This window comes from Alternaria metachromatica, assembly GCF_023757995.1.
Source record: "Alternaria metachromatica strain BMP 0045 chromosome Unknown scaffold_33, whole genome shotgun sequence".
Lineage (NCBI taxonomy): Eukaryota > Fungi > Ascomycota > Dothideomycetes > Pleosporales > Pleosporaceae > Alternaria > Alternaria metachromatica.
The window spans coordinates 93,291-119,555 of NW_026055524.1; the positions used below are offsets into that span (position 1 = coordinate 93,291).

Sequence of the window (26,265 nt, forward strand, 5' to 3'; positions counted from 1 at the left end):
CACTGAGTTCGCCAGATCATATAGCGATTGCTGTCTTCAGACATGCGGTCGAGTGGGGACAGAATTTGCTGCGAGCGAAGGGTGAACTAAGACTGTCTTTGCGAGATCGTACTTTGTCACATAGAGGTGTACACAATCACATCTTCCCCGATTCGGAGCTGCTGAAAAGACTCAAAGGGTAGATTTATGGGGTTGTTTGCTAAGTAGGAGTGTCGTGATTATGTTGAAGTCCACACACTCTTGTTGCAGGTGCTCAACCGATGCGCTACACTGATCGATCACGCTGGTCAGTATGCAGCTGGTGTCGCATATCTTTTACCACGGGGTTGTTGGAGAAGCGCGATTTTGTAATGCCGCCCACAACCACCAGACGCCTGAGGCTGACAAAACGGTTGCAAAATAAAGACATCATCATACGATGGCTGTAGAAATGAGCATAGGGCGACTTTTGAGCAAAGAATCTGCACCACCTGCGTAGAGTGACGAGTCGTGATGCCCGTCTTAACAAAAAACGCAAAAAAATCCCAAACCTTCACCACACCTCAACACTCTCCCCCATCTAGGGAACGGTACAGCAGCGCAAAAAGATGGACTTGCAGGGAATCGAACCCTGGACCACTCCCATGCTAAGGGAGTATTATACCACTAAACCACAAGCCCGGTTTTGCTCTTTTGCCAAGAGGACCGCCGTATTCACCGTCGCCCAAACGGGCGATGAGCGGTGATCGGTGGTCGGTGATTGATGAAAAGTCGCCAAATTGTAACGTTTATATCGTTATTTTGGGGTTCGACGCCCTGAGTGAGCGAGGCCTGATAAAAATTCGTGTTACGGGCTGGTGACATTTTACCCCCACTCAATCGACTTAGCCGTTCTCGTCGAAAACACCATGCAAGTTTGTGGGGCTGACTCGCGAAATATGCCGCCAGTCAAAGCTGCATCTTTCATTGGGATGGCTAATTCACGCGAATATTTCACTCGGTCTCGTCATCACTTATGGGGCAGTTTCTTATCCCTTTGCTAAAGACTTGTACAATTACTCACACACAAGAAAAGCTCAGGGTAATCCTCGGATACGTCACATTTGGTTGTAGGTAGGCTCATTGCAGAGGTTCAACGTCCAGATATTGGTAGATTGAGGGGGAAGGATGCAACGGCTTCGCAAGAGGAGGCCTTCCTACCCTCCTTGCATCCAGTTTTGCTGTATATGACCACAACATGGCGCTGCGTAATTCATACCTAGCGACGCACCAGTAATGCCCGATAGTTTGTTGATTTTAGTGTTGGTATTGAACCTTCGAAATACCACCCTTTCAAAATTGTGCAGAATGAGTACCTAGGTAAAGGTCAACACCGGAGCATTATGCAAGAATACTTCCAATACAAGACCATAGACATAGTGCTCGAAGCTGACTTTAGCGCTCCGATGATACAGGAAGGTTGAAATACCTAGGTAGGATCTTCCAGGTGCTCAGGGCCGGCTGCAAAGGGGAACATCCTCGACGATGCTGATTAATGCGTACGAAGCAAGTCCCCTCTGAAACTATGCGCCATAAATCTTTCACTAACATACAGAAAGATAGCACCTTTGTGTACACCGTGGTCGTGCAGTCGAACATGTGTTCGTAGGAGCCGAGTACCGCGCTAACCGCTTACGACGACATCTTGGCAGTCGCGCGGTCCCAACGCGCCAAAGATTCCAGACATCAACCAACCCCAGCTTTCGCGCCCGCTGCATCACCACCCAAACCGACCCGACCGACGCGGCAATCCCGTCGCATCATCTCCGCCATCATGTACGGCATGAACCAAGCCTACCATGCCCCCGACCCGAGTGCGCAGGTGCCGAACCACCTCCTTCCCCATGTGCACCTGATATCCTCGTACCGCTTCCCTACTCTGCCGGGCCTCCAAGCTCCGCAAGCCCTCGAGTACCTCATCAAAGGTCCCCAAATCGTGCGCGACACGTCCCCCGTCGCGTGGACCTACCTCGCAGCCCCTCCCCAAGATGGCACTGTCATCCTCACATGGCAGCCCCCGCGCATGGGCACCATGTTCGCCTCGGATGGAATGGTGTGGGCTGATGCTGAGACCGCATACGATATGAACGTACGCGGATACGTATGTATACCAAGGCGTCATTTGCGCGCAATGCCTAACACCCTATAGACTCTCCAAGTCCTTGTCCACAACAGTGGCTACCACTACCCCGGCGAACCATATGCCGTACACGCGCGCCATCGCTATCGAATCGCCGCAGGTCCTGGAAACATCGATCCCAATCTCTGGCTTGTACACTACAAGCCCGCAGATCCACAAAGCAGAATGCCCGCCGCCCAAATACCCGTCCCACGAGAGGTCCAGGCTCAGTTCCAGATGCGCGCTCAACTACAGCAAGCTGGACCGTTGATGCGCAAGGAATTCATGCTGGTCGACCAGGCGAATTGGCCAAAAGTCGAGTTTGGACACCAGGCGATGAGAGGCCCTCAGCCACAGGGCTACAACCCCATGTACCCAGGCAGGCAATATCCTGCACAACCTCCGCCAGCCAAACGCCAGCGCTTGCCGACACAACCTCAACCCCGTCAACCCGCTGCAGGCGCGCTTGCGCCGGACAACACTCTCGAAGAGGAGGAGAACGCGACACAAGATGCTTTCGATTTCCTCACTCCGCGCGAGATCAGCTTGTCGCGCTACAAGCAGCATCACGAGTGGATGGAGGAGATCTTCTCATCGCCGTACGCTGTTGGAAAGATTGCGCCCATCGATCTAGGCCTAGGCCTCATGGGCGAGCTTGCTCCACTTACTGCTGGTATCTTGGACGTCCCGGGAGCTGAGAACGTGGAGCTAGGAAAGGACAACTACCAGATCAAGAACTACTACAAGCTGGACGCAGACCAACTCAAGGACTTCGAGAAGCGCGTAGCAGAGTACACGAAGAACGAGCAGGCTGAAATCGACAAAATGAAGGCCGAGCACGCGAAGAAGGTGGCACAGTTGAAGCGCACCAGGACCTACATCAAAGCCGAACGCCGACTACGAGACCTATCTCGCTCCACCGAGAGCGACGGTGATGACGCAAATCCGGTCGAAGGAGTTGTACAAGATTTGGAGAAGTCGCTGGGTGTTAAGTTTGATGAGAAGAAGGCGGTTGTCTGTGTAGACAAGGGTGGTTTCATTGAAGTACAACAACCCTCACCTCCAAAAGCGCAGATGAACGGCAACGGAGCCCAACAGCAAGCGAACGGCACATCGAATGGCATGAACAACCAGGGCTCAATGGAAGATAACTCTGCCGCGAACCTCTTGGATCAATATGGGTCGGGATCACTTTCTGGCACACCTATCGGCAACATGTCCTTGCCTAGACTATCGCAACCACCGAGTCAATCGCAGTCCGCCACCGGTACACCCAATGTACCACACGGCAACATGAACCAGTCGTCGGCATTCGATCAACAGGATACAAGCCTTGATGTAGGAGCCGATCTTTTGGATCTGGATGTAGAAATGTCTGGCATGGCGGGTGCAGGAGACAAGACTGATGACTGGACGATGAACGACCAGTCAGGCAATGCCCAACAGCCAGCCGGCGGTGTTCAGCAGCCAAACATGAGCAACAACCAGCGCCCGAACAATGTTGGCGGGATGCCTCAATCCAACATCGACGCTGATGCAGGCAGCATGTTCGACACCGCCGACTTTGGAAGTTTCGACAACATTGATAGTGCTGGAGACGCTCTGGCCGACTATGGACACGATGACAACCTGGGCTTGGACCTTGTCGATGATTCGGCGTTCGGCGATGCTTTTCACGGGACTGAAATGCATCACGACGAGACTGGTGAGGGTGACCACGCATAGTATGCGTACGCGAATATGGATTTGAAGCTGGACTAGCCGGTGTCCTTGTGTGTTGAGTACTATTCTAGTGGCTGTACTATTACGTTTTGTATGACTTGGAGTCGACGGCGTCTCTTTGCATATCCATGGCTTACTATCAGGCTGAAAGTTTTCATATACACAATTCTAGAGGCGATATTCTCTTGCTAGGTTTGCAATTCAGTTTATGGCTGAAGCCACACCGAAACTCGAATAGGAAGGTGCAACGTTGTGTTTGGCCAATGTGGTCTGGGTCGTCAGCAAAGTGTCGCAACATGGCGGTGTTGAGGTCACGACTAGCGTGGTGTACAGCTAACCCGCAGCCAGTTAACGCCGCATCAACAAACTAGGTGAATAGGTCTGGTTTGACTATCCAGTTACGAGCATATTGCAGAGATTCTAATCGCGAAGCCGCTTGCCATATATGCCGTGTAGAATAAACAAGATGAGTGAACGCCCAAAAATCTGACACATTAATGCGGTGCTTTCTCATTCCCACACCGAGCTTGTGTTATTATAAACTGCCCTGTATTAGTATTCAATCCACGAGATTACATACTATGTTTAGCACTTTGCGTGCTTCTTGAGCCTGTACCAGTCAGCCGTTTCGCTGCGACTCAGTCCTTACGCGTCGAGTACTACACAGGCTTGATCACCAGTGTAAGCATATCACGCTTAGCTACATATGCACGATAAAGAACAAGCTGATCAGCAGCGTGTGCAACGTTTATACTGTCAATGTAGGATCAGCTCACAATTGTTTTCGTTGTGCCATTTTTGGAGGCTCGTCTTGTACTCGTCTCAAATCCCCCAGAACTTGATGCTGCTCTCTCGCAAAAGTGTCCGCGCTCTCGACAACTCACTTTGCTTCTTGCGTTAGCCAATATTTGGTGGCTTTCAGGATGCTCGCCAGAGCGCTTTGGTTGTTTATTTGCGTTTCCATGTTGTATGCCCCAGCAAACTCAACTGCCGTTCCAAGGAAGGGCGGTAAAACACGACAAGCGAATTCAATACATCCTATCCTTGGCGTTCGTGGACTGGGTGTCGATACCATACATCCTCGATTAGAGATACGAGAGTTAGAGCGGAACAAAGATCAGTTGAACGTCTATCTGCTAGGACTGCGGCGGCTGCAGAGCGTAGGTCAATACGACAAGTTCTCTTACTATCAGATTGCGGGTAAGCTATGTGACTGTTCCATGCAATATCTGACCATATACGATCCTGGGATATGCTGATCGAAACCAGGCATACACGGCCGGCCTTACATACCATGGGATGACGTTGGCAAACATCCGAACGGAAGCAACGGCTACTGTGCTCATGGCAGCAACCTGTTTCCCACCTGGCACAGACCATATCTCGGCCTCATAGAAGTATGGAAGGGGACTTGCGAATTATCCGGTTCACTGACTCTGAAAAGGAACTGCTCTACTCCAATGCTCAACAAGCAATCTCGGAGTTTCCGGTGGGAGAAGCGAAAGAGAGAATGTACGATGCCCTAAGCACCTTCCGAATGCCGTATTGGGACGCCGCTGCTGTACCGCCCAAGGACACGAGCTCCTTCCCCGCGATCGTACAACAAGAAGTGGTTGACATTGAAGTTCCAAGTGGAGAGTCGACAACCACACTTTCCGTTCCGAATCCGCTGTACGCATACTACTTCCATCCTTTGCCAGTTGACGACTTCAAGAGTGTACCGTGGATACTCTGGAATTCAACAAAGCGATACCCGGCTAGTATGGCCGTGAGTGCGAAATCCCAGAACGACCTTGTAGCGGAGTCTCTAGACAGCAATCGGGTGAACCTCATGCAGCAGACTTACCAGATGCTAGGCATGCAAGCAAATTATCTCGACGTCAGTAACAGCATGGCGGAAACTGATGCTCAGGGCGCCATCCCGAATAGTCTGGAGTCGGTGCATGATACTTTGCATAATGCCATTGGCCGTGGAGGTCACATGTACGATGCGGCGTACTCTGCATTTGATCCCATCTTCTGGTTGCTTCATACGTAAGTATCGCGCGACCTACTCTAGTGGGGTGTTGACTATTGCAGCAACGTCGACCGATTGCTTGCCATCTGGCAAGACCTTCATCCGGATAGCTTCGTCGAGAGCCACGTCAACCCTTGGCCGACGTTTGCAACTGCACCGTACTCAGAGGCGGACGAAAATACACGTGAGTGCATCACGGACCGCTTACTCGATATCTGATGACGTTGACGTCGACAGCTCTTTATCCATTCCATCGCAATACAGCAGGCGACTTTTGGACCTCAGCCTCTGTTCGCGACCACACAATCTTCGGCTCCACGTATCCTGAGTTCCTCGGGCTCTCCGCAACCGACACTCTGGCTGGTAGAGTGAACGCACTGTACGGGGCGAATGCAACGTCACAGTTCTCGTGGGAGACCGCACGCGCCGAACAGCATGTTGCCAGTCCCCAGAGCAACGATTCCCAGTACCAGTACTCCGTGGTCATACGTGCGCAACACATAGGTCCTGGGGATGTTTCCAAGGTTTTCGTCTTCCTAGACTCAACCATGAAGGTCAGCAATGGACCCGCGAATACTCAGGAATGGATGTCTGAGCCTGGTTTCGTTGGATATGCAGGTTTCCAGAATGCCGTTGGCCAGGTGAAGACCGAGATGCAGATCAACAGCGTGGTTGCATTGACAGCAGCGCTGGAAGACCGGATGCGCATGGGGGAACTGCGCAGTATGGATGAGAATGTTGTTGGTACATATCTGCAGGAGAAGCTACATTGGTTGCTTGTTGATGTAAGGCTCTTCGATCCGGCAAACAGCCATGCATGCCGATATTTGCTAACCAACTTGTGTCAGGCCAATGACAATGTCATCGCTCCTGAGCACGCGTCCGGCTTCTCGATTGGGGTATCGTGGACGAGGATAGCGCCAGGTACGGCAAGCACGCTGCCTGCGGTCCTGGGTGGCGGCTTCGAGCAGTTGCCACACGCTACGATGGGCAAGGCGGGTGGAGTGCAATGACAGAGGCGTCGAAGGCGTATCTCAAATTTTGACTCATGATTAGTTGACTTATCGTGACAGTGGAAATACGTTCTTCCAAGTAGCCCTGTAATTTTACGAGAATGCAATCGGATTATCGCGAGAAGGGCGCGAACACAGGGAGAGATACATCTGGGTAACAAGACGTATTCTTTCTGTATACCCAGCCGCATGCGCGGTGAGGCCTTGGCAAGTTTGCCGCGCGATTGTCAAGACACACAAGACATTGTTGCCGCTCAGGTTTGAAACGGCACTCTATCGGAGACGGACGCTCTGGCAAATGACGATGCGTTGCAGCGACCCCTAACTTGGCTCAGGGGTTGCAGTCTCGGTTAAAGCGGCCCTCCACGTCAGCCCGCCAAGACAACGAAACGTTCTTCCGTGTGCTTGATTCTACGAGGCGTCGCACTAGCTTACGCCTCCATGCGCCGATGAGCAGTGGTACCGCTATCGTGATCCGGATACGCGGGTAGTTGGCTTTGCGGAGTGCTGAATGTTCGCCTCGTGGTTCGTAACATGCGTTAAATTTGGTCTTGTAGTAAGGAACGGTTCCGGACGATCATGGCTAAGTGCAGCTGCAATGGCTGTGTTACATCCGCCAGCGGAGAGTTCCAGATATAGGGACCATCGTCAGGAGTGCGCTACGCGATGGAGTTGTAAAGGCCACAGATGCAGCTTGTTAGCGCGGGATGCCGTTTCCCTCCATCATCATGCTCCACGCTTCATCTGCCCGGGCACGCGACATGAGCACCAACCTCAATGCGGCTCAGGGGTGATCTGTGGTAGAGTCTTGCCATCAAGTTCAAGCATTACCTGGGGTTTTTGCCGCGCCCGCAAACCACTGATGGCGTGCCAAAGGAGAGTGCTAAAGTGACCTTCCCGATAGCCTCTCTTGGCATTATCCAACTGTCCAGCATCTGCCCAGTGAGCCGCGTCTACTGCAGGGTGCGCGTTCCTGAAAAGATGTAGCCCCCACCGGTAGGGCAAGGGTGCATTGGCTTCTCAAGGCCAAACCGCTGGTTTACACTCACACTTCCTTCTGACCTCTGCTCCCCTCTTGCCGACCGTCTTGATCTTTGCGGCAGCGATTCCATCATTACGAGCGCCGTTGTTCTTCGCCTTCTTGGTACCCGGAATTCGGCACCAGCGGAACTTCCAAGCCACCTGGGCACGCATCAGCAAGTCTCGAAGCCACGGCAATGCGCCTGAGCACATACCATAGTTCTTAAATCCTCACCTTCCTTGAATAGTAGACTTTCTTTTGGCTTTGCACGCTACATTCTCTCACCATGCCTCCTCGCGACGCCAACTGGATAGATGTAAGTCGTACCCGCCGTCACAAGCACAGTCGTGTAACTGGGGCTAACAGTGTGCTATAGGGCCTCCGAGGCATAGCATCCTTTATGGTCGTATGCGGTCACCTATGTACTGCGTTTGTACCATGGCTACACCAGCCCGCCGCAGACGCAAAATCCGCGCCGCACCTCTTCCAACTCCCCTTCTTCCGCCTCGCCGTCGGAGGTCGTAGCGCCGTAGCCCTCTTCTTCCTCGTAACTGGATATGTCAATTCGATTGGGCCGATTAGCAAGTCGCGTCAGGGAAATCACGATGCTGCCTTCCACGGCATTGCACGAAGTGCGCTCGCGCGCTCAGGACGGCTGATTCTCCCCACCATGGCGGCGACCATCGTTACCTGGTTCATGGCGAATACGAACGCATACCATATGACGAAGCACGTCGATGCGCAGTGGATACGGCAGGGTTGGCACCGACAGGAGCCTACGCTGTGGATGGCTTTCAAGTCGCTGTTCAGGGCGCAAACAGAGACATGGACAACCGGCTGGGACGAGTACGATGGCACACAGTGGACACTGCATATGTTCTTGGAAGGCGCATTCATGGTCTATACAACCATGCTTGCTACGGTTTTGGTGCGACCGAAAGCGCGGTTCATCATCTACGGCATCATGTACATGTATTTCTGGCAAGTCGGCAAAGGTGTGTATAGTTCCGGCCAGCAAACGAATTGGGCAATCGCTAACTAGAGCAGACCTTACAGTTGGTTCCATCAAGGGTCTCAACATCGTCACGGGCATGTTTGTAGCCGAGTTGCACAACCACTACAAGGATGCCGCCACCTCCGTCCTACCCGCCCCCATCCCCGCCATCATGATAATCTGCGGCATGTTCATGGCTGGATTTCCCCAGGACTCGGCCCAGAACACACGCTGGTCGCACACAATGGCCACCATCATGCACAGCTTGACCGCCGATAAGACGGATATCCGAAGATACTGGGACCACCTGGGAGCCGCGTTTGTCCTGCTGGGAATCTTCTTCTCAAGGAACGCACGCAAACTCCTCACGTCGCCTGTCTTCAACTTCCTCGGTCGCGTCAGTTTCCCTGTATACCTGCTGCACAACACTTTTATCAAGTCTGTGCTTACGTGGATGATCTACCTACCTTCCGCCATGAACCCGCCGAGGAACGAGAAGGGCGAGCAACAGGACCTCCAGCGTGGATCGACGACGCACATTCTTATCGCCATTGCGGTCTTTTACTACATCCTATACCGAACCGCGGCATTATGGGTTAAGCACGTTGACCCAGTATGCGCAAACATCGTCAACGCAGCGACGAAGTGGGCATATGGCGAACCACAACAGAAGGAGGCCCGACCGATACTAGGGAACGGGAATGGAACGACCGACAAGAGTGTTCTTCCTTCATAAGTCCGTGTTTCTGGTCAGACACCCTGTTATTCTTCCCTCCATTCTTGTTGATCATTTTGCGGGAGCTGGAGCTTCTCCTATTACTATTCCATTTTTAAATCTCAAATTTCCTTTGTATCAAAGCATCTGTTGGAGCCAAGCATTGTGCGTTTGAGTGAGCGACCATGGCATGTAAGCTTGGACGTTTTGGAGTATACAAGGTGGCATAACCTGGTAAATGGATGGTTTGGAAAGAGTCGAGGAGAAGTACAGTACGCTGAAGTAGATGAATGAACACATGAAACTTCACTTTTGGACTCGACATAGCATTCGATTGTTGGTTTCGAGTCACCCAGAGTTGCATCGTATCTGCCACATGGCCACAAGCCAACTTGTTTTTGGCGCAAAACGTTCATGTCATCGCCAACCACTTCACTTTCCAAAGGTCATTTACGAACGAACAACTCTTTTTGGAGAGTCACTCATGCATTTGAGGGTGTCGAGAAGAGGAGAAAAGGTCAGAAAGCAGAGATTATATATGCTTGGTAGCTGGCGCTAACATGTTTTTGTATTGGCGCCGATGAGGTCACGCAGCGCGAGCCATGCTTCAGTCGTTTGGCGGTGACTGTCGAGGAAGGCATCGTGGGGGTTAATGACGACGATGAGTTTTTAGGGGACCGATAGATAGAGAGATAGTCCAGTGTAATGAATACATTAGTTTGTATACCCTGCTATCGCCCTAGCCAGATGATGTGACTACCTCCCAGGCGCGCCATGCGCCCTTTTCCATCTCTCAATCCCCCCTCGTATGCGGCAATTCCTATCTTAGCAGATCAGTATTGAGCAAGATTTCATTCACCGCTAATGAGACTAAGTTCATCGGGTATAATCAGGCATTATCATCATCGTAAAAGTGTCTATCAGAACGAGTAGCGAGTGAACCGATAATACTGCTGCCGGAATAGGGTATCAAGAAACGCGGAAACCAAAATGCCCAAGTCCATCATCAGACTCTTATCAATCTGCCTCGTCGTTTCCATCCATCCGTAGTCATCGCTTACCAAACCAAGAAACCAAAAAGCAACATGAATACAGAGAGGAATGAGAGCTTATTTGTTAAGCCAGTTCTCTACATGTTTTCAATGACATGCGAGTTGATGGCGCTCTGGAAGCCGTGGCTGTTGCCGCCGTATTCCTGTGCTGCCGAACTCTGCACACCCATTGGGCTGGCGCCGTGGGAGCTGGGTCCTTCGCCGACGGAGTCGGCTTGAGCGAGCGCGCTCTGAACCGTCTGGTTCTGAGCTGCAAAAGGGAGTCAGTTATGTCTCATATGTATTCGTACAGGGGGGACAAACCGGGCAAGAAGATGACTTTTGAGTTCGCTGACTTCGCCATAGCTTGCATGGCTTCCAGGTATCTGATCTGCATAGCTGGAGCGCTGCTGAGAATGTCGGCGGCTTGACGCATAAGCTTGGCAGCCTCAACTTCAGCCCTCGCAGCAATGACCTTGGCTTCTCCGGTACGCTTGCTCTGCGCAGCCATAGAGAGCGAGTCCTGCAGATCTTGGCTGAAGATGATATCCTTGACGAGCATAGACTCGACCTCGACACCCCAACCAAGAGCCGTCTCTTCGATAATCTCGCGAATAGACTGAGCAATCTCCTCACGACGCTCAATCACATCCTGCAGCACACGCGCACCAACAACATGGCGAAGAGTCGTCTGCGTACGCTCAACAAGCGCCTGACGGATGTTGGAAATGGAGAAAGCGGCCTTGTGGGGCGAGGTGATGCGGTAGTAGATGACGGATGTCAACTGGAGGGAGACGTTGTCCTTGGTCATGCAGACTTGCTTGGGGACTTCGACGATCTGGATCTTGATGTCGACTTGGACGAGTTGCTCTGACAGTGGGTTTACGTAGACGAGACCGGGGTCGACGGCGCGGGCGAAGCGTCCGAACTTTGTGACGAGACCGACGTTTCCTTGGTTGACAGGCTTGTAGGGGTTGGGGCAGACGATGCAGCAGGGGATGGCTCCCAGGGTACCGATGCAGCCCCCTAGGGTGTTGATCTAGATGGATATTAGAGTGGCGCATGGGATGTGGATTTGAGGTAAACATACCATGCCACCATACCAGCCGTTTGTGTCAGCATCAGCATCGTCCGGCTGGATAACCCTCGCATAGCTAGGCTGAAGATCCTCTCGACGCGGTGGTTGAACCTTGATAACCGGTTCAGCAGTGCGAGGTGACTGGGTGCCACCATTGACAGGTGCCTTTCCGTTGATGTCGCTCATGGTCGCGGTAGTACGTTGATTGTTAATGGTATCGTTATCGTGTAGAATGGGTCTGGAAGAAGAATGCGTAGACTCGGCGATGGTAGAAGGATACGTGAGGGACATTATTCGACAACAACAGGGTGTCGTTGGCTTATATGCACCCAGGCAGTTGCATTCACAGCACCATGCATTCTGAGCGGGGAAGCTAGCTTAGCTCGATCCCTGCTCGTGCCCTTGCCCTTGTCACGCTAGTATGTGGCCACTTCTTGGGGCTGTGCGCACCTGTCTTACCATCGCATGCGACCAAAAGGACTCTTGATGACAGCGTAGAATGCGCATCCATTACTACTTGCTACAAGGCTCACTACGATCCTTGAGATGACGCGACAAACACATTGACCTCGGTTTCCTATACACATACCAGCGCGCACCTCTGCAGTTTAACACAAACCCATCGAATTCCCGTCACACAACATCCACGCACCTCCAAGGCCTCCCGCACTCGGCTAAGTCGGGAACCAAGCCCAGAGCACACCCTTCGGGTCTACTCGTGACGTGCAAATACGCTCAAGGCACACTCGATATATGCAAACGGGCCATACAGAGGGCGTGCTCAAACATGTCCGACGTCAGCGATCTGGCCATTCGATAAGCACACCAATTCAGCCATCTCGGCATTATCACGCGCCTCGTGGATCGGGCAACAAGTGCCCCCGGCCATCGGATTCAGCCCTGTAGGTGGGCTTCGTGGCGAAGGTTCGGCTGCGGATGTTAGGCCATATCTGAAAGGGGACTAACAACGCCCGAGGAGGCTGGTGAGTTGGCTTGACAATAAACGGGTTATTTCCGACTTGTAAGCGCGCTGGCGCGGGAAAACATCGTGAGGCATCGCACTTGTGTTGGTGCTGGCTATTATCTTCTGCGGCACAGTCGTGAGCTGTCTCTTCTGCCTTCTGGATGGCTTCAGCGTCTAAGGCATCTTGCAGCCATCTGGACAAGGGGTGCGCCACGGCGGTACTATCTACACCGTGTACGAAGTGCATATCGCATTTCCTGTCTTCGTACTCCGGTCCGCACCGGTCAGATATCGCTCACGAGCGATCTCGCCGCGCCGTGAGCGAGTTGTAATTCCCTCACGAAGTGTCTGCGCATTTTCCGTATTGCCTCGCGCATTTCCGTTGCAGGTCGCCGGTGAGCATCAATTCCCTCATCCCTCATCCCTCATCTCGAGATGAGTGGTGTGGGAATAATGCACAGCCCAATCAGGCGCTCGACTACAAAGACAATGCCTTCTTTGAAATCTTACTCCAACTCCATTGGACCCATCGCGAAACGGCTTTCTCAGGGGAAGACCTTGATGTTGGTCTGTTTTGGGGTCGTGTTGTATGCTCGCCTTGAAGAGGCACAGTTAGTACGGCCTATATATACTGTTCGCCTACTACGCCCCAGCGCTATGGTCCTGTTTCCGCGCCGCACATGGCTTTCCAGGTACTTAAGCGCCCAGGTCCGTTTATTTGGCCTACTTGCAGACCAACATTGGTTCGAGAACACGATATCGTGGATTCTAGCGTGTTGCATACGACACTCTCTCAAGTGTTCGAAAAAGTGCAATGTATCAGCGTGGAGGTCTTCACAGAAATTTAGTCTGCCGGACGTCCTACAGAATTGTGTTTGTATTCCTCAACTAGACTTATGGAAGATAGTGTTTCGCACTGCTCATGTATTGTGGGATGCAACTGTAATGTATGTATTGCATATAACCCAAAGTCTAACGAATGCCAATACGTGATGTGAGACCAAACGCCAAATATGCACCAAACGAATATCGTACAGCATCTCCGAACCCTAAACCCTCTCCTCTACTTCAGAATACTCGCCCCTCTCCGATCCTTTTTGAGCGGCGAGAAGGTAAACGCCTCCTCACTCATCATGTTGAATCCGCCCGAAATGGGGCGTCCCTGTCCTTGCTTACCCAACACATTCTTACTCAAGGCCCTCGCCGCAAATAGGCCTTTGCTGAGACCGACAGGCTTCAGGGGCGCAGCGTCTTCGGCATCTTCAGAATCGAAGAGTGTCTTGCCGGCACCTGCACCAAGCTTGCGCTTCTTCTTCTTCTCCGCTGCGGGTTCCTCGGTAAACGTGGCAAAGGACATGAGTGACTTGCGAGGCTTGACTTTGCTGGACTTCTTGGATGGGCCGTCGTCGTCTTTGGTCGGGATGGATACGGGTGCGTTTTCGGATGCGTCTTTGGATGTGTTGTGCGAGAGCTCAGATGCTTCCTCTGAGACCATTTCGAGGACTGGGGCAGCGTTCTTTTTGCGTGGCTTTGCGTTTGCCTTGCTCGATGCTGATGGCGCGAGGGCCTTGACCTTGGGTTGGGCAGTCTTCTTGAGGGCTTTCTTGGGAGGCGCTGTCGGAGTACCTTGTTCTTCAGCAGCTTCTTCTTCGACTTGCTCGGCTTCTTCCTCCTCTTCTTCAACGATGGGACTGTCAAGTGCTATATTGCTAGCTTTGTTCAGGAATGGCGTTAAGGAGAAAGTGGATGTATCACCCATGGCAGAGACCGAAGTGCCGCGCTTCGCCTTTTTCGCAGGGAAGCCGTCTCCTGGTGTACCCAGCATAGTCTCTGGCTCAGCGGTAGCGGCCATACGCTTCCGAGCAGTCTTTGCAGGCTTGCTAGACGCAGCTGCGATGCTCTTAACAGGTGGTGCGGTCTGCGCCCGGTCTACCCGTTGAAGCTCGGCCTCCTTCTCCTTCAACTTCTCCTTGGTTGTTCGCAACTTCTCGCGGAAGGCACTCAACTTGTCGTCGAGAACCGCGTTTTTGCCCTGGAGTTCGGCCAAGGTCTGTTTGTATTCCTTCTCTTGCTTCTTGCGCTCGCGCTTCTCTTCTTCCAGCTCTTTCCTTGCAGCTTCGGCTTGATCGTCGGGTTGTTGCGAACCCTTCCTCGACGCCTTCTCCGCCTTCTGACGCTCGCGCTTCTCTTGTTGGAGTTCCTGTCGCAGCTCTTCGATCTCAGCATCTCGGGCGGCGGTGTCCTTGCGGGCTTTCTCGGCTTGTAGGCGTGCAGCCTTTTCTTGTTGTAGTTCCTCGCGGAGCTGCTCAATCGCGGCATCTTGGGCCTCACTGCGCTTGCTAGCCTTGTTGGCCTCCTTCTTGGACAGGCTCTCGACCTTGGCCTGCAGACTTTCGGTTGCCTGTTGTTGCGACTCCAGATCGGCCTGCACCTTCTCCATGGCCTTTTCAGCCTTTGTGAGCCCAGCCTCGGCCTTCATCCGGTCCTTCTTCTCCGTTGCGAGCTCATTGCGCACCTCCTCCAACTCGTTGCGGAGGCCCTCATCCTGCTCCATCTTCTTCCCCTGTTTCGCAATGGTACGGGCGGAGGTCCGCTTCTCGTTCTCGAGTTCGACTTGTAGCGTAGTCATCTGGCGTTGCAATGCGAGTTTCTCAGAGAGCAGGCCGGTGTTTGCTTCGACCTGGGCGCGCAGGTGTTCGACTTCGGGGCGTAGTGATGAGATTTCGCGTGAGAGGGCGAGTTTGTCGGAAAGTATCTTGTTGGAGTCGGATGTGACGTTCTCCATAGCCTTGAGCTCGGCCTAAGAGAAGTAAGCAAATAGCGCAATGATCGATAGGCCGGACGTGCTTACCTTGAGATTCGCGACTTCCCGCGCCTGGGTGCGGATGGTGTTTTGTGCTGCCTCTGCCTCTGCTCGTTGCTCGTCCAACTGCGCAAGGGCCTCTTCGAGTGATGCCTCGAGCTCGTCGGAGCGCGCCTGCTCCTCCTCGAGTTGTTCGTGTAGGTCGCTGTTCTCGTCTTGCAGGAGGCACTGGGCGACTCGCAACTTCCGGATCTCCTCGTCTTTGACTACCGCTTCGACCGAATGCTTACTCCGCTCGAGGCTGAGTTCCAGCGTCGCGTTCCGCAGCGAATGTTGGAGCTGAAAGGGTCAGTGGAAGGTCTAAGACACGGCAGCCGAACAGGGTCCAGCCGTCTTTCACTCACATCCTTCATCTCGTAGTTGATGTCCATATCTGCCTCCACAGCGGCGACCATGGTATAATATCTGCTCAATGATGCGCGAGTGTATCGCTAGGTGTAGATGTAGGACGGAATGTGGTGGGGCTTTAGGTAGACGCGACTGGGTAAACAAACAGAGCGCAGATGGCCGTCATGGAGCTAGCAACACAACAAAGTGAACGAATAACGCTGAAAAGATAGAAACAGTACTCGAAAACTACAGAAGAACGAATCGCCTCTTGAGTAGTCCAGCAGTCCTTGTGAGGTTTACAATCCGGAGTGCTGACCTCCAGCGCCCATGTCGCGCACCCCTGCCTAGGTGTCGGCCTTGGCATTACGCACGCCGCATCTCCGAGCTCGAGGCCACGTTCCCAAGCACCAGTCCAACCCACCAAAGCTCCGCACACCAACTCTCCACCCGCCAAACGACACAATGCGGTGGTTACAGCTCCTCACTGCCTCGCTGCTGCCCTTTACAGCTCTGGCAGCCAAGAAATCGACCGGCGACCGCTTCACTGACGCCCGCGCCAAGTCGCTTTCCGTGGGCCATCCGCTCAAGCTCGACGACGCCGGTTATGCGCAATTGACAAAGTCTCCGAGAGATTATGGCGTTGCTGTGCTTTTGACGGCCCTGGAGCCGAGGTTCGGATGCATGCTCTGCAGGGACTTTCAGCCAGAGTGGGATTTGCTGGGCAAGAGCTGGATGAAGGGTGATAAAGATGGAAAGACGAGGTTGGTATTTGGCACGTTGGACTTTGTCGACGGAAAGAACACTTTCCAGTCGGTGAGATGACCCTGTTTCTCTACTACAAACTCTCCAAAACTAACAATCGATAGATGATGCTACAAACCGCACCTGTCCTCCTCTACTTCCACCCAACCGTCGGCGCAAACGCAAAGGTCGACTCCGCACCCGTCCGCTTCGACTTCACCGCCGGCCCCCAGAAAGCCGAACAGATCCACGCCTGGATCGCGCGCCAGCTCCCTGCTGACGTGCCCAAGCCCTCCGTCTCCCGCCCCATCGACTGGGTCTTTTACATCTCCGCAACCGTCATCGTCCTTGGAGGCATCACGGCCATCTCAGTCGCCTGGCCATACATCATTCCCATCCTGCAGAACCGTAACCTCTGGGCCGCCGTCAGCCTCATCGCCGTGCTTCTCTTCACCAGTGGCCACATGTTCAACCACATTAGGAAGACACCGTATGTCGTGGGTGACGGTAAGGGTGGTATGAACTACTTCGCCGGAGGTTTCAGCAGCCAGTACGGTCTCGAGTCGCAGATTGTTGCTGCCATCTACGGAATCCTCGCTTTTGCTGCTATTTCTCTCGCCATCAAGGTTCCCAGGATCAAAGACCCGCGCGCACAGTCATTCGCCGTTTTCCTGTGGACCGGTGTCTTGTTCGGCATGTACAGCTTCCTGCTCAGTGTCTTCCGCATCAAGAACGGCGGATACCCCTTCTACCTGCCTCCGTTCTAGGCGAATCGAGATGAAAGTGGTTGGAATTCCTGATTTGTGAGGGATACGTAGGCAGGCTAGAGGCTTTTCCCATCTTGAAGAGAAAGATCACTCTAGCATACAAAAACAATCGAACTCGCGGTCAGAGTTTGGTGCACTGTATGATAACGCTGTTTGAGCGGGCGTTCATGAATCAGACCTCTGCCTGAAAGCAGACTTGTAGTCAATATTATGATTTGACACCTTTGTAACAAAACTATCAAATGAACCATGTACTACATTAGGATATCGTATACACGCATAAAAGCAAACCATGCCCTTACTGCTGAGAAAACATTTTGGCCTTGAGACGATCATAAACCCATGAAACCATGCCGAAAAGGAAATTACACCTTACAAATTGAGCCGATCGTTAGAGAAGCAACAAAACGCCTAAGACATTGTCATGGCGTGTAAGTCGAAAACGTCGTTCCGCCAGCCACCCTCATCCCAGTCATCGATGCGCTCCGCTGCACGACGACCCTCCTCTTCCCACAGCTTGACCACGCTACCAGGTGCGTACTTGCCGGCGAAGACACCCTTGCCCGGTGCGTCGACACCAACCCTCGTGTAGACGTCTGGATCGTCGGCGGGTGTAAGACGAGTGATGACAGCTTTGACGAAGGTCTTGAGGTCGTCTGGGTCGGAGATCCTAGTAGCGCGGAGCCTCTCGCGAGCAAAGATAAGCTCGCGGTTGGCGGCGTGGATACCATCAGCGATGCCCTTGGCCATCTGCCTCTCCATGACCTTGCGGACGATGGGACGGAGGAGCGGTTTGAATAGCCAGCCGAGGATGCTGAACTTGGACTTGCGAAGCTTGTAGGTGAGCTTGTGGATGTGGACGCGTACAGCCTTGAGAGTAAGGATCTGTTCCAGCTTCTCCTTGCCGACCTCGACGTCGAGATGAATGTCGATACCGCGCTCGTCGAGCTGGAAAGATGCGATACCCTCATCGGCAAGACGGAGGAGACCAGAGTGTGCGCGAAGAAGGAAGCCGACTTCATCTGCACGGAACGAAAGACCGTCAATCTTGATGGTGAACTTGGAAGTAGCCTTTGACGCCACACGGAAGCGGGCCTTGCGGAGTTCGAAGTCGTTGTATGTTTCTACCTTGAAGCGGAAAGGCAGGAAGGAGGTGTGGTTGACGGTCTTTCCGGGTTCGATAATCAGGTTCTCGAGGAGCATGTCGATCTCGGGCGTGGAGACCTCCAGACGGGGGATAGGAATGTACTGGATAGCCTGGATTCCGAGAGGAACGAAGACGTTGATGGCGTCCTGAACCAATTCGCTGTTGGTGTAGTTGTGCATGGGCGACAAGATGTTCCAGATCCTCGTGCTCGTTTTGATCAGCTTCGCAATGTCTTCATCCTGCGTCACGGCCATGAACGTTCGCTGGGCTTGCTCAAAGAATACATCGACATCCTGACGGAGCGAAGACTCGCTTCCAACACCCTGGGCCTTCTTCCGGAGTTCCTGGAACTTCTCGTCGACGTGATCGAAGAAGTCGGGGTCGGTGAGCAGCTTCTGGAGGGAGTTGCCAACGTCGGTCAGCAGATCCTCAAATTCTGGGTCCTTGCGAGAGTGATCCAAGACCTGGTGGAAGGCGTCCTCGAGCTTCTTCCATTCCTGTTTATCTCCGAACGAGCTGATGAATGTCCAGAAGTTCCTGACGGCCTTGTCCATCGCTGGGTTCGTGTCGATGTCGGTTTCGAGCGTGCCCATGGCATCTTCGACTGTGCGAGAGTACACCAAAGCGTAGCGCTTCAGGAGCTGTGCCAGCACCGAGACAGAGTCGTTGTAGTCCCTCTTCTGCCTCAGGTTTGTAACCGTCTTCTTCAGGCGGAACATGAGAGATTCGCCCTCGTCACCCTGTAGCTTTTGTCCCAGACTAACGTCTGCCCTCTTAGCAACCTTGGCCACACCGTTTCCAACTACCTGGGCTACTTCGGCGACATCGTTACCCAGATCCTCGGCCGAAGGTGGAGGGCCCTCGTCAGCGCCTGGCTCCTTAAGCGCTTTGTACTCTGCCTGTGAGGGCTCAATCTTCTTCGCAGCCTTCTTGGACACGTTTGACAGTGTGAATGCGGTGTCTCTGAAGACTTCGCGTCCGACGGTTTGGAGATCAGAAAGGAAGATGCGGAAGTCTGAATTGGTAAGGAGGAGGGATCCGACGGTTTGGAGGCTCTGGTATGCTGCTCCCGTGTTAGTAAATGAGATATAGACGCATCTGGGAGTACGCACCTGCAGTAGCATCCGCCTTCGCCTTTGACCTTGTCGTCCGCCTCGCGATATCCTCTACGTCAACAGAAATCCTGGACTTGGAAAGGTACCAAAGGAAGTCTTGAATCTGGTCTTCGCTGTTCTTGTGGTTCATCGTGTCAATGAACTGATGAAGCCATTGTTTCGTAAATTTGACAAGCAGGCGTCCTGAGTCGCTCAAGTCTGGGTTCTCTGGGTTCAGGACGTCTGCAGACAGCAAGCTGCGGAGGTTGATGATGACTTGTTCATTCGACGGCATGAATCCCATGGAAAGTGCCCTCAACATCTGGTACGAGTGGAGCTTCTGGTGCACCTCACGCTGGAGCGTTGTATCATCGCGATACTATCATTCAGCGTTAGTACGCGTCGCGTTGCAGACAGTTGAGCTGACGTACCTGAGGCAACAAAGGACGCTGGTCGTCGTCGCGTTTGCGCGACCCGAAGCATGATGAGAGTGACATTGCGATAGTTGGTGTCACTTTCACGTGGAGTGGAGTGCAATTGTGGTTGATAGAAAGTGGAGAGAGCTCTGGTAGAGTTTACATTGGAGCTGTACCAAGGTTCCAGGCTCCCAAACGACGCGTTGATCAGGATGACGAGGGAAGCTAGCGCTTCGACGTCATGCCGTTCGTCGATCCCGCGGCTCCACATATGCGCCAAGCCTACATGGGCGGGTGTCATTCCCCAACCTATGGCACCCATGGTTCGCGCATCACTCTTGAGCACGTGGCTTTGATGAGCTCCATATTCTGCAATCGAAGCAAACTTTCCCCAAGCGTGTAAGCGACCACAATGGCGATTGTTCTGAATGTGTTCTTGCGTTCGTACAATGGGGGTCAAAAGCAACCAGGTGCCGAGGTAAGCCACTTTCTAGCTCTGAAATGTAGTCGAAAAAAGGTACAGAAAAGCAGTCGTCGGAAGCCGGTTCACAATGATGGAGCGTACTCCGGCTGGAAGACCTAGCCGCTTTGATAACAGCTCCAATACTATGGCTATCGTGAACAGGCTCACAGCTTCCATAGGTCTATCACAGCCCCGCGGAAGTGTCTCCGTGCGTCGCCGCGTCATAGCAAGCAGCTATGAGGCCAGCTGATGGATGGACCTCATTGTTCTTCAATCAGGCTCCCAGATTCTGGAAGCAGGTTTTCATTAGACGTATCCTTATGTAGACTGATCGTGTTGTCGTTTTACAGCGGGCTTTGTGTTGCCAAGAACATGAGAGCCTTCCAAGTTTGTCAACTAGACATCGCGTGCGATTCGCGAACACGACCATCACAAACAGCCTGTGTAAGAAGTCAGTAGTATTGTAATAGTTTGGTAGATGAAGTGAGTGGATGCATATCATTGTATGCAGATTCCTTGGCTATCCATCGAGTTTGTGGAGCGCGAGAAGCCTAGGTAGGTAGGTGGCAGCTGTCTACCTAGGTAATTCCCAAGATGCGACGAAGGCTGATTTCTGGAAGAAATATTAGGAGATCGGAGACTGTCAGAGACTAGTAGTTTACTACCCATGCTAGTCTGCTCCGACCATAGGGCTTCATGCGCGTGCTGGATCAGATCTAGTATGTACGATGCTGACTCGCAAGCCATGGCTTTCCAGGTGTCAAGAGACGGTGAGACTTTGACAGCTGCATGACAGTCGCAGGTTTGCTGCAAGGGAGGCAATCCACTGATAATTAGCGACTTTGTCGATAAATGATGCTTGCGTCAGCCAACCTCCGCGGATGTGAATGTGAATGTCGGATGCGGGTAATTGCAATAAAGTTGTCCGTAACCTCCCGTGGTGCTGTGGACTGTGGAGTCGCGTGCCCCAATTCTCGGAGGAGCAGGAACTGGGCGCAGAGCCCTAGGGCGGCTACCTTACCCAAGCCATCAAGCTTTCCCCACACAACCGCGCGGGTGATCCACTGTCGCATCTGCAAGTATAGGGTCTGAGACCTCGTCTATATCGCAAAGGAGATCAAACGTGCATTGAATCGGAGGTCCGATACTGAGATGCGATCCGGATATCACGGATATAGACAGTCAACTACTCGTCGAGGCGCCCATTCTTCTTGTCGCAGACATGGGCCGAAAGCAATCGGATGCTGCATGCGCTTCCCCTGGCATGGCACCAACGGTCCGTTAGCGAACAGTCAGGGGTGTACCGTGTGCGTAAAAAAAGTTGCCCTCAGCGGCTCCGTCTGCGGTACAAAGACACACCGCTCGTAGTGCTTAGCAATCGTCGGGTCGCGGTGTGCTTTCATGGAGCCGGTGCGGACCCGCGAAGGAGTAGACGGTGATGGCTCCTGGCTATTAGTGGCTAATGTCCATCGGGGCCGCTTGACCTGAGTAACGCGACAGCACTTCGAGGTACCATGTGGCGAATGGCCATGAGACATTTCCCGTAAGATCAACGCGATTAATAATAAGCACGCTGTTGCAACGCGGCGCTGCGCATTGACTACGGAAATAAAATGCCTCGATGCCTGACCTCGCAACGAGCGCGATATTGGGCTACGGGCATGCTGTCGTTGACCAAAAGAAAACAGCGGTATACCAGAGACGAGGGCGCGGGTGAGAGCCGTTCGGGCTACTTTCCAGCTAGGTCAGAGTACCGGCAAAAGCAAGATAGCACAGAAGGTGAGCGGACGAAGACTGAAGCCCATGGAAGAATCCTACGGCATTCCGTCAAGGCAAATATGGGCGTTCCGATTGCTCCCGACTCGTATGCACGTCCAGTCATGACCCCTGCTACCCGGTGGCTGTGGCTGTGACACGACGAGCATCGGCATCCCTCAGGATTCGAGCAACATTCTGGAAGACAAACTGCAGACAGACTGAAGTGCTGGTAGAGTGTATTGGAATGCGATATAATTTGTTTTGGGTGTGGTGATGAAGCTGCAGTTGTGCACGCGGCAAGATAGTAAACTTGGGGAAGGGACTCGCGTAAAAGTCACCAACGGGCTGGTCCATGCTTCCTTTACAGGCACACTTTGACGGCGAGAACGGATCTCCTCACAGACTGACTGTTGCGGAACCTAGACCCCTCCGATAGGCTGCTTGTTATGTAGCCCCCCATCCTCCGCGCCCCAGGCGGGCTGTCTTCCTAATTCCTTTTCAATTGCCGACGCGTCGTTTCAGCTCATTTCAATGCAGCGATTCAGACCGCTTATAAAAGTTACGGCTCCCGCCCAAGGCCTCCGTTCTTCAATCCAAAAACCCTCCTTCGTTCGTTGTATGGCCACTATAGCAAACGACACCATGCCCTCCGCCACACGCCCCAACATGGCCCGCCAACTGAGCACCACTTCCGGTGACTACGACCTGTCCTACACGCCCGACGTCCGCAGGACCCTGGGCACATACGGCCTCACTCCCCCCGCCGTCGAGAGCTACGACATCCAGAGCGAGCGATGTATGTCAAACACCGACTGTCCAAATATCACTACTAACTCAACCAAGGCCTCAGGCTCCTTGCCATGAAGACGGCGCCCATTGAGAAGTTCCAGTACCTCGTCCACCTCAAGGCCACCAACCCACATCTTTTCTACCGTCTCCTAGGCGAGAACATCAAGGTATGTGAGGACTCAGTAGTATTTCCAGGGCAATGGACTAACGTACCCAGGAATTGACTCCCCTCATCTACACCCCCACCGTTGGCGAGGCCTGCGTACGATGGCACGAAATCTGGACACAACCCGAGGGCATGTACCTCTCGTGGAGCGACCGCGGCAACCTCCGCAAGATCCTCGACAACTGGCCACACCAGGTCGACATTACCGTTCTCACAGACGGATCCCGCATCTTGGGTCTTGGTGACCTTGGTGTAAACGGCATGGGTATTCCCGTCGGAAAGCTCGCTCTGTACACCGCCTGCGCTGGTATCAAGCCAGACAGCACCCTGCCCCTGACTCTCGATCTCGGAACTAGCAACAAGGCTCTCCGTGATGACCCCCTCTACATGGGATCCCGCATGCCCAAGGTTACTCCCGAGCAAGAGAAGGAGTTCCTCGACGAGCTCATGGCTGCCCTTACCGACAAGTGGCCCAGGTACGTACTTTGCATTTGTATCCTTTTCAGGAAACTGATCGTGTGACAGCATCGTCATCCAATTCGAGGACTTCAAGAACCCCTTCCCCGCCCTAGAACGCTACCAAGACCAATACGCCATGTTCAACGACGACGTCCAGGGAACTGGCGCCGTCATTGTCGGTGGATTCATCAACGCCGTCAAGGCTTCCGGTGTTCCCGCCAAGGACCACAAGGCTATTTTCCTCGGCGCTGGCAGTGCTGGTGTTGGTGTTGCCAAGCAGATCGTTGAGTACTTCATCAAGGAGGGCTTGACAGAGGACGAGGCCAAGCGCAAGTTCTGGTTCGTCGACTCAAACGGTCTCGTTACCCTGGACCGTGGTGACAAGCTGGCCGAGCACAAGGTCTTCTTTGCTCGCGACGACAACAACGGCCGCCAATACCAGTCGCTCAGCCGCCTCATCGACTACGTACAACCCACTATCCTGATGGGTCTGTCGACCATCGGCGGTGCCTTCAACAAGGACATCCTTGAGAAGATGGCCAAGCTCAACAACCACCCCATCATCTTCCCTCTTTCCAACCCTTCAAGCAAATCCGAGTGCACATTCGAGGAGGCTGTTATCGCCACTGAGGGACGCTGCCTGTTCGCTTCCGGTTCTCCTTTCCCTTCAATGGAGTTCGACGGTAAAATGCTCACCCCCGGCCAAGGAAACAACATGTATGTCTTCCCTGGTATCGGACTTGGTGCCATTATCTCCAAGGCTGTCTCCGTCACCCAAGACATGATCTACGCTTCTGCGGAATCACTGTCGACTTCATTGAACAAGCAAGAGCGCGCCGATGGCTGGTTGTACCCCGACATCCGCCGCATCCGCGAAGTCTCCGTCATCGTAACCCGCGGTGTTATCCGTGCAGCTCAGAAGAACGGTGTTGACCGCGCTACCGAGCTCCGTGGTCTTACCGACGAGCAACTCGACGCCTACATCAAGAAGAACATGTACGACCCATACACCGAGCCCAAGTACTTCGATAAGAAGGTCTCTCAACAACTTTACGCAAGCGAGAAGTTGAACGGCACCACCGTCGGTGTCGCTGAGGTCACCAACGGTGTTGCTCACTTGTAGCTTTCTAGCTCGTCGACATGTTTTTTGGCGTCAGGGTTAACCGCTTAGGTTTACCCTTTTTCTTCTTTCGGTCTTGATATCATTTAGACTGGGCAATGGGTCACAAAATTTCCTTTTATGTGGGATGGATGGATGGATTTCGATACCCTACTACATTTAATCGCTTCTCACGATGACTTGTAGTACACCTAGATACCTCCGACCTGGTGCAGCTGAGCGCACTGGAATGACAATACATTATGTTATGGACAATCTTTGCTATCTCCCTGACTTCGTTTCTGTGACCTCAAGCGGCCATGATCAATGTCTCTATCTTCACCCTAGTGTCACACCGGATAGCTAGCATAATCCCCAAGGAGAATATCTGTTGAGAACACTCAAACCGCCCAACAGCCCCCCGACGCGGACCCCCTCACTGTCCGACCCCTCATCCGCCGTCTGATCTCACAAAGATACAGTAAGACGATAAGACGATCCGCACGCCTCGAACACCTCCTCTTATCAACCCGACCAATCCCGTAGACCACGCGAACCCTTATCAAAACCCCTCGAACTATAGTAGGCACAGACCCGATGCCAGCCTCGGTGCCGCATGCGGTGGCTCATTGACGCACGGGAAGGCCCGCTTCTACCCCGGACCCACATCCACCGGTACGCACTGATTCAATGGTTCGCATGCCGTATGCGAGATGGTCGGAGCGGGTCGAATCGGGACGACTTGGTGGTTGAGGTGGCTGGCAGCTGCTAGTGTGTGGCCGTGTTTGACTGCCTGTTTTGGGTATGGGGTGCTTTTCTGCTTTCGACCAGGGCGATACCTCGTCTTTTTACGGGTGATCCCCATGTTGTAGGATATAACGCAATCTGATATCACAGCCTTGACGTTGTGTATGGTATGAGTGCTTGGACGCAAAAATCGATTTCGAGACAGGAAGTTCCATACCAAGCACCATTCTAAAAGACGTTGTGGATGGAGACGACTAGTTTAGACAATTTGGCGCTTGCAAACATTTCTTTGCCACGGTGGGAAGATCACTGCGGTATGACTTCTTATACACTGTCCAGGTAGGTATTGTACTTTCTGCTGTTCTGGGCTGCATCTTCGTCGGTCACTTTGTCAGTTTCACTCCAAATTCGTCTTTCAATCTACATCTGGCCATTGCAAAAGATATCGCAGACCATGTAAGTGCAATTGCGACACATAATGGTTCTCATCGAGACTGGTTCTTGCTATCGCTTCTCAACGGCGGGTGCCCATCAAAGTACCTAGGTAGAGTAGGTAACCAGTGCAGCATGTCGCATACCAATCGGATACATCGTGATAGCTTGAAGAATGTATATTTTGGAGGTTTCCCTTGTTTGAGACCCATCGAGTCGAACCGGCACAGCGTACGAGATCCATAAGGCGGCTATCGCGTTGCCGTGAGCAACTGACTCACCTTCACCACGTATGATGCACA

At 53.0% G+C, this 26,265-nt stretch overlaps 8 protein-coding genes and 1 non-coding gene across 9 annotated transcripts; 5 read left to right on the forward strand and 4 right to left on the reverse strand.

Annotated features, from left to right (window-relative positions):
- Positions 1-588: 588 nt before the first annotated feature.
- J4E83_009479 lies at positions 589-660 on the reverse strand. The gene has a single exon. It is a non-coding gene; the product is annotated as a tRNA-Ala (tRNA).
- Positions 661-1,792: 1,132 nt separating this feature from the next.
- Positions 1,793-3,862, forward strand: J4E83_009480 (uncharacterized protein; the record flags this gene model as incomplete). Its single annotated transcript, XM_049336365.1, has 2 exons — positions 1,793-2,119; positions 2,168-3,862. The coding sequence occupies 2 exons, from the start codon at positions 1,793-1,795 to the stop codon at positions 3,860-3,862; spliced, it is 2,022 nt and encodes a 673-aa protein (XP_049184464.1).
- Positions 3,863-5,258: 1,396 nt separating this feature from the next.
- On the forward strand, positions 5,259-6,889 carry J4E83_009481 (uncharacterized protein; the record flags this gene model as incomplete). Its single annotated transcript, XM_049336366.1, has 3 exons — positions 5,259-5,893; positions 5,939-6,060; positions 6,162-6,889. The coding sequence occupies 3 exons, from the start codon at positions 5,259-5,261 to the stop codon at positions 6,887-6,889; spliced, it is 1,485 nt and encodes a 494-aa protein (XP_049184465.1).
- Positions 6,890-8,310: 1,421 nt separating this feature from the next.
- Positions 8,311-9,640, forward strand: J4E83_009482 (uncharacterized protein; the record flags this gene model as incomplete). The annotated part of the gene is made up of 2 exons (XM_049336367.1): positions 8,311-8,905; positions 8,958-9,640. 2 exons carry the CDS (start codon positions 8,311-8,313, stop codon positions 9,638-9,640), a joined length of 1,278 nt encoding a protein of 425 aa, XP_049184466.1.
- Positions 9,641-10,748: 1,108 nt separating this feature from the next.
- On the reverse strand, positions 10,749-11,914 carry J4E83_009483 (uncharacterized protein; the record flags this gene model as incomplete). The annotated part of the gene is made up of 3 exons (XM_049336368.1): positions 10,749-10,921; positions 10,975-11,689; positions 11,741-11,914. 3 exons carry the CDS (start codon positions 11,912-11,914, stop codon positions 10,749-10,751), a joined length of 1,062 nt encoding a protein of 353 aa, XP_049184467.1.
- A 1,841-nt stretch (positions 11,915-13,755) lies between these two features.
- On the reverse strand, positions 13,756-15,950 carry J4E83_009484 (uncharacterized protein; the record flags this gene model as incomplete). Its single annotated transcript, XM_049336369.1, has 3 exons — positions 13,756-15,492; positions 15,544-15,834; positions 15,900-15,950. The coding sequence occupies 3 exons, from the start codon at positions 15,948-15,950 to the stop codon at positions 13,756-13,758; spliced, it is 2,079 nt and encodes a 692-aa protein (XP_049184468.1).
- Positions 15,951-16,347: 397 nt separating this feature from the next.
- J4E83_009485 (uncharacterized protein) lies at positions 16,348-17,393 on the forward strand (the record flags this gene model as incomplete). Its single annotated transcript, XM_049336370.1, has 2 exons — positions 16,348-16,698; positions 16,752-17,393. The coding sequence occupies 2 exons, from the start codon at positions 16,348-16,350 to the stop codon at positions 17,391-17,393; spliced, it is 993 nt and encodes a 330-aa protein (XP_049184469.1).
- Positions 17,394-17,804: 411 nt separating this feature from the next.
- J4E83_009486 (uncharacterized protein) lies at positions 17,805-20,131 on the reverse strand (the record flags this gene model as incomplete). Its single annotated transcript, XM_049336371.1, has 3 exons — positions 17,805-19,603; positions 19,653-20,013; positions 20,066-20,131. The coding sequence occupies 3 exons, from the start codon at positions 20,129-20,131 to the stop codon at positions 17,805-17,807; spliced, it is 2,226 nt and encodes a 741-aa protein (XP_049184470.1).
- Positions 20,132-22,937: 2,806 nt separating this feature from the next.
- On the forward strand, positions 22,938-24,808 carry J4E83_009487 (uncharacterized protein; the record flags this gene model as incomplete). Its single annotated transcript, XM_049336372.1, has 4 exons — positions 22,938-23,067; positions 23,115-23,227; positions 23,278-23,702; positions 23,752-24,808. 4 exons carry the CDS (start codon positions 22,938-22,940, stop codon positions 24,806-24,808), a joined length of 1,725 nt encoding a protein of 574 aa, XP_049184471.1.
- Between the last annotated feature and the right edge of the window lie 1,457 nt (positions 24,809-26,265).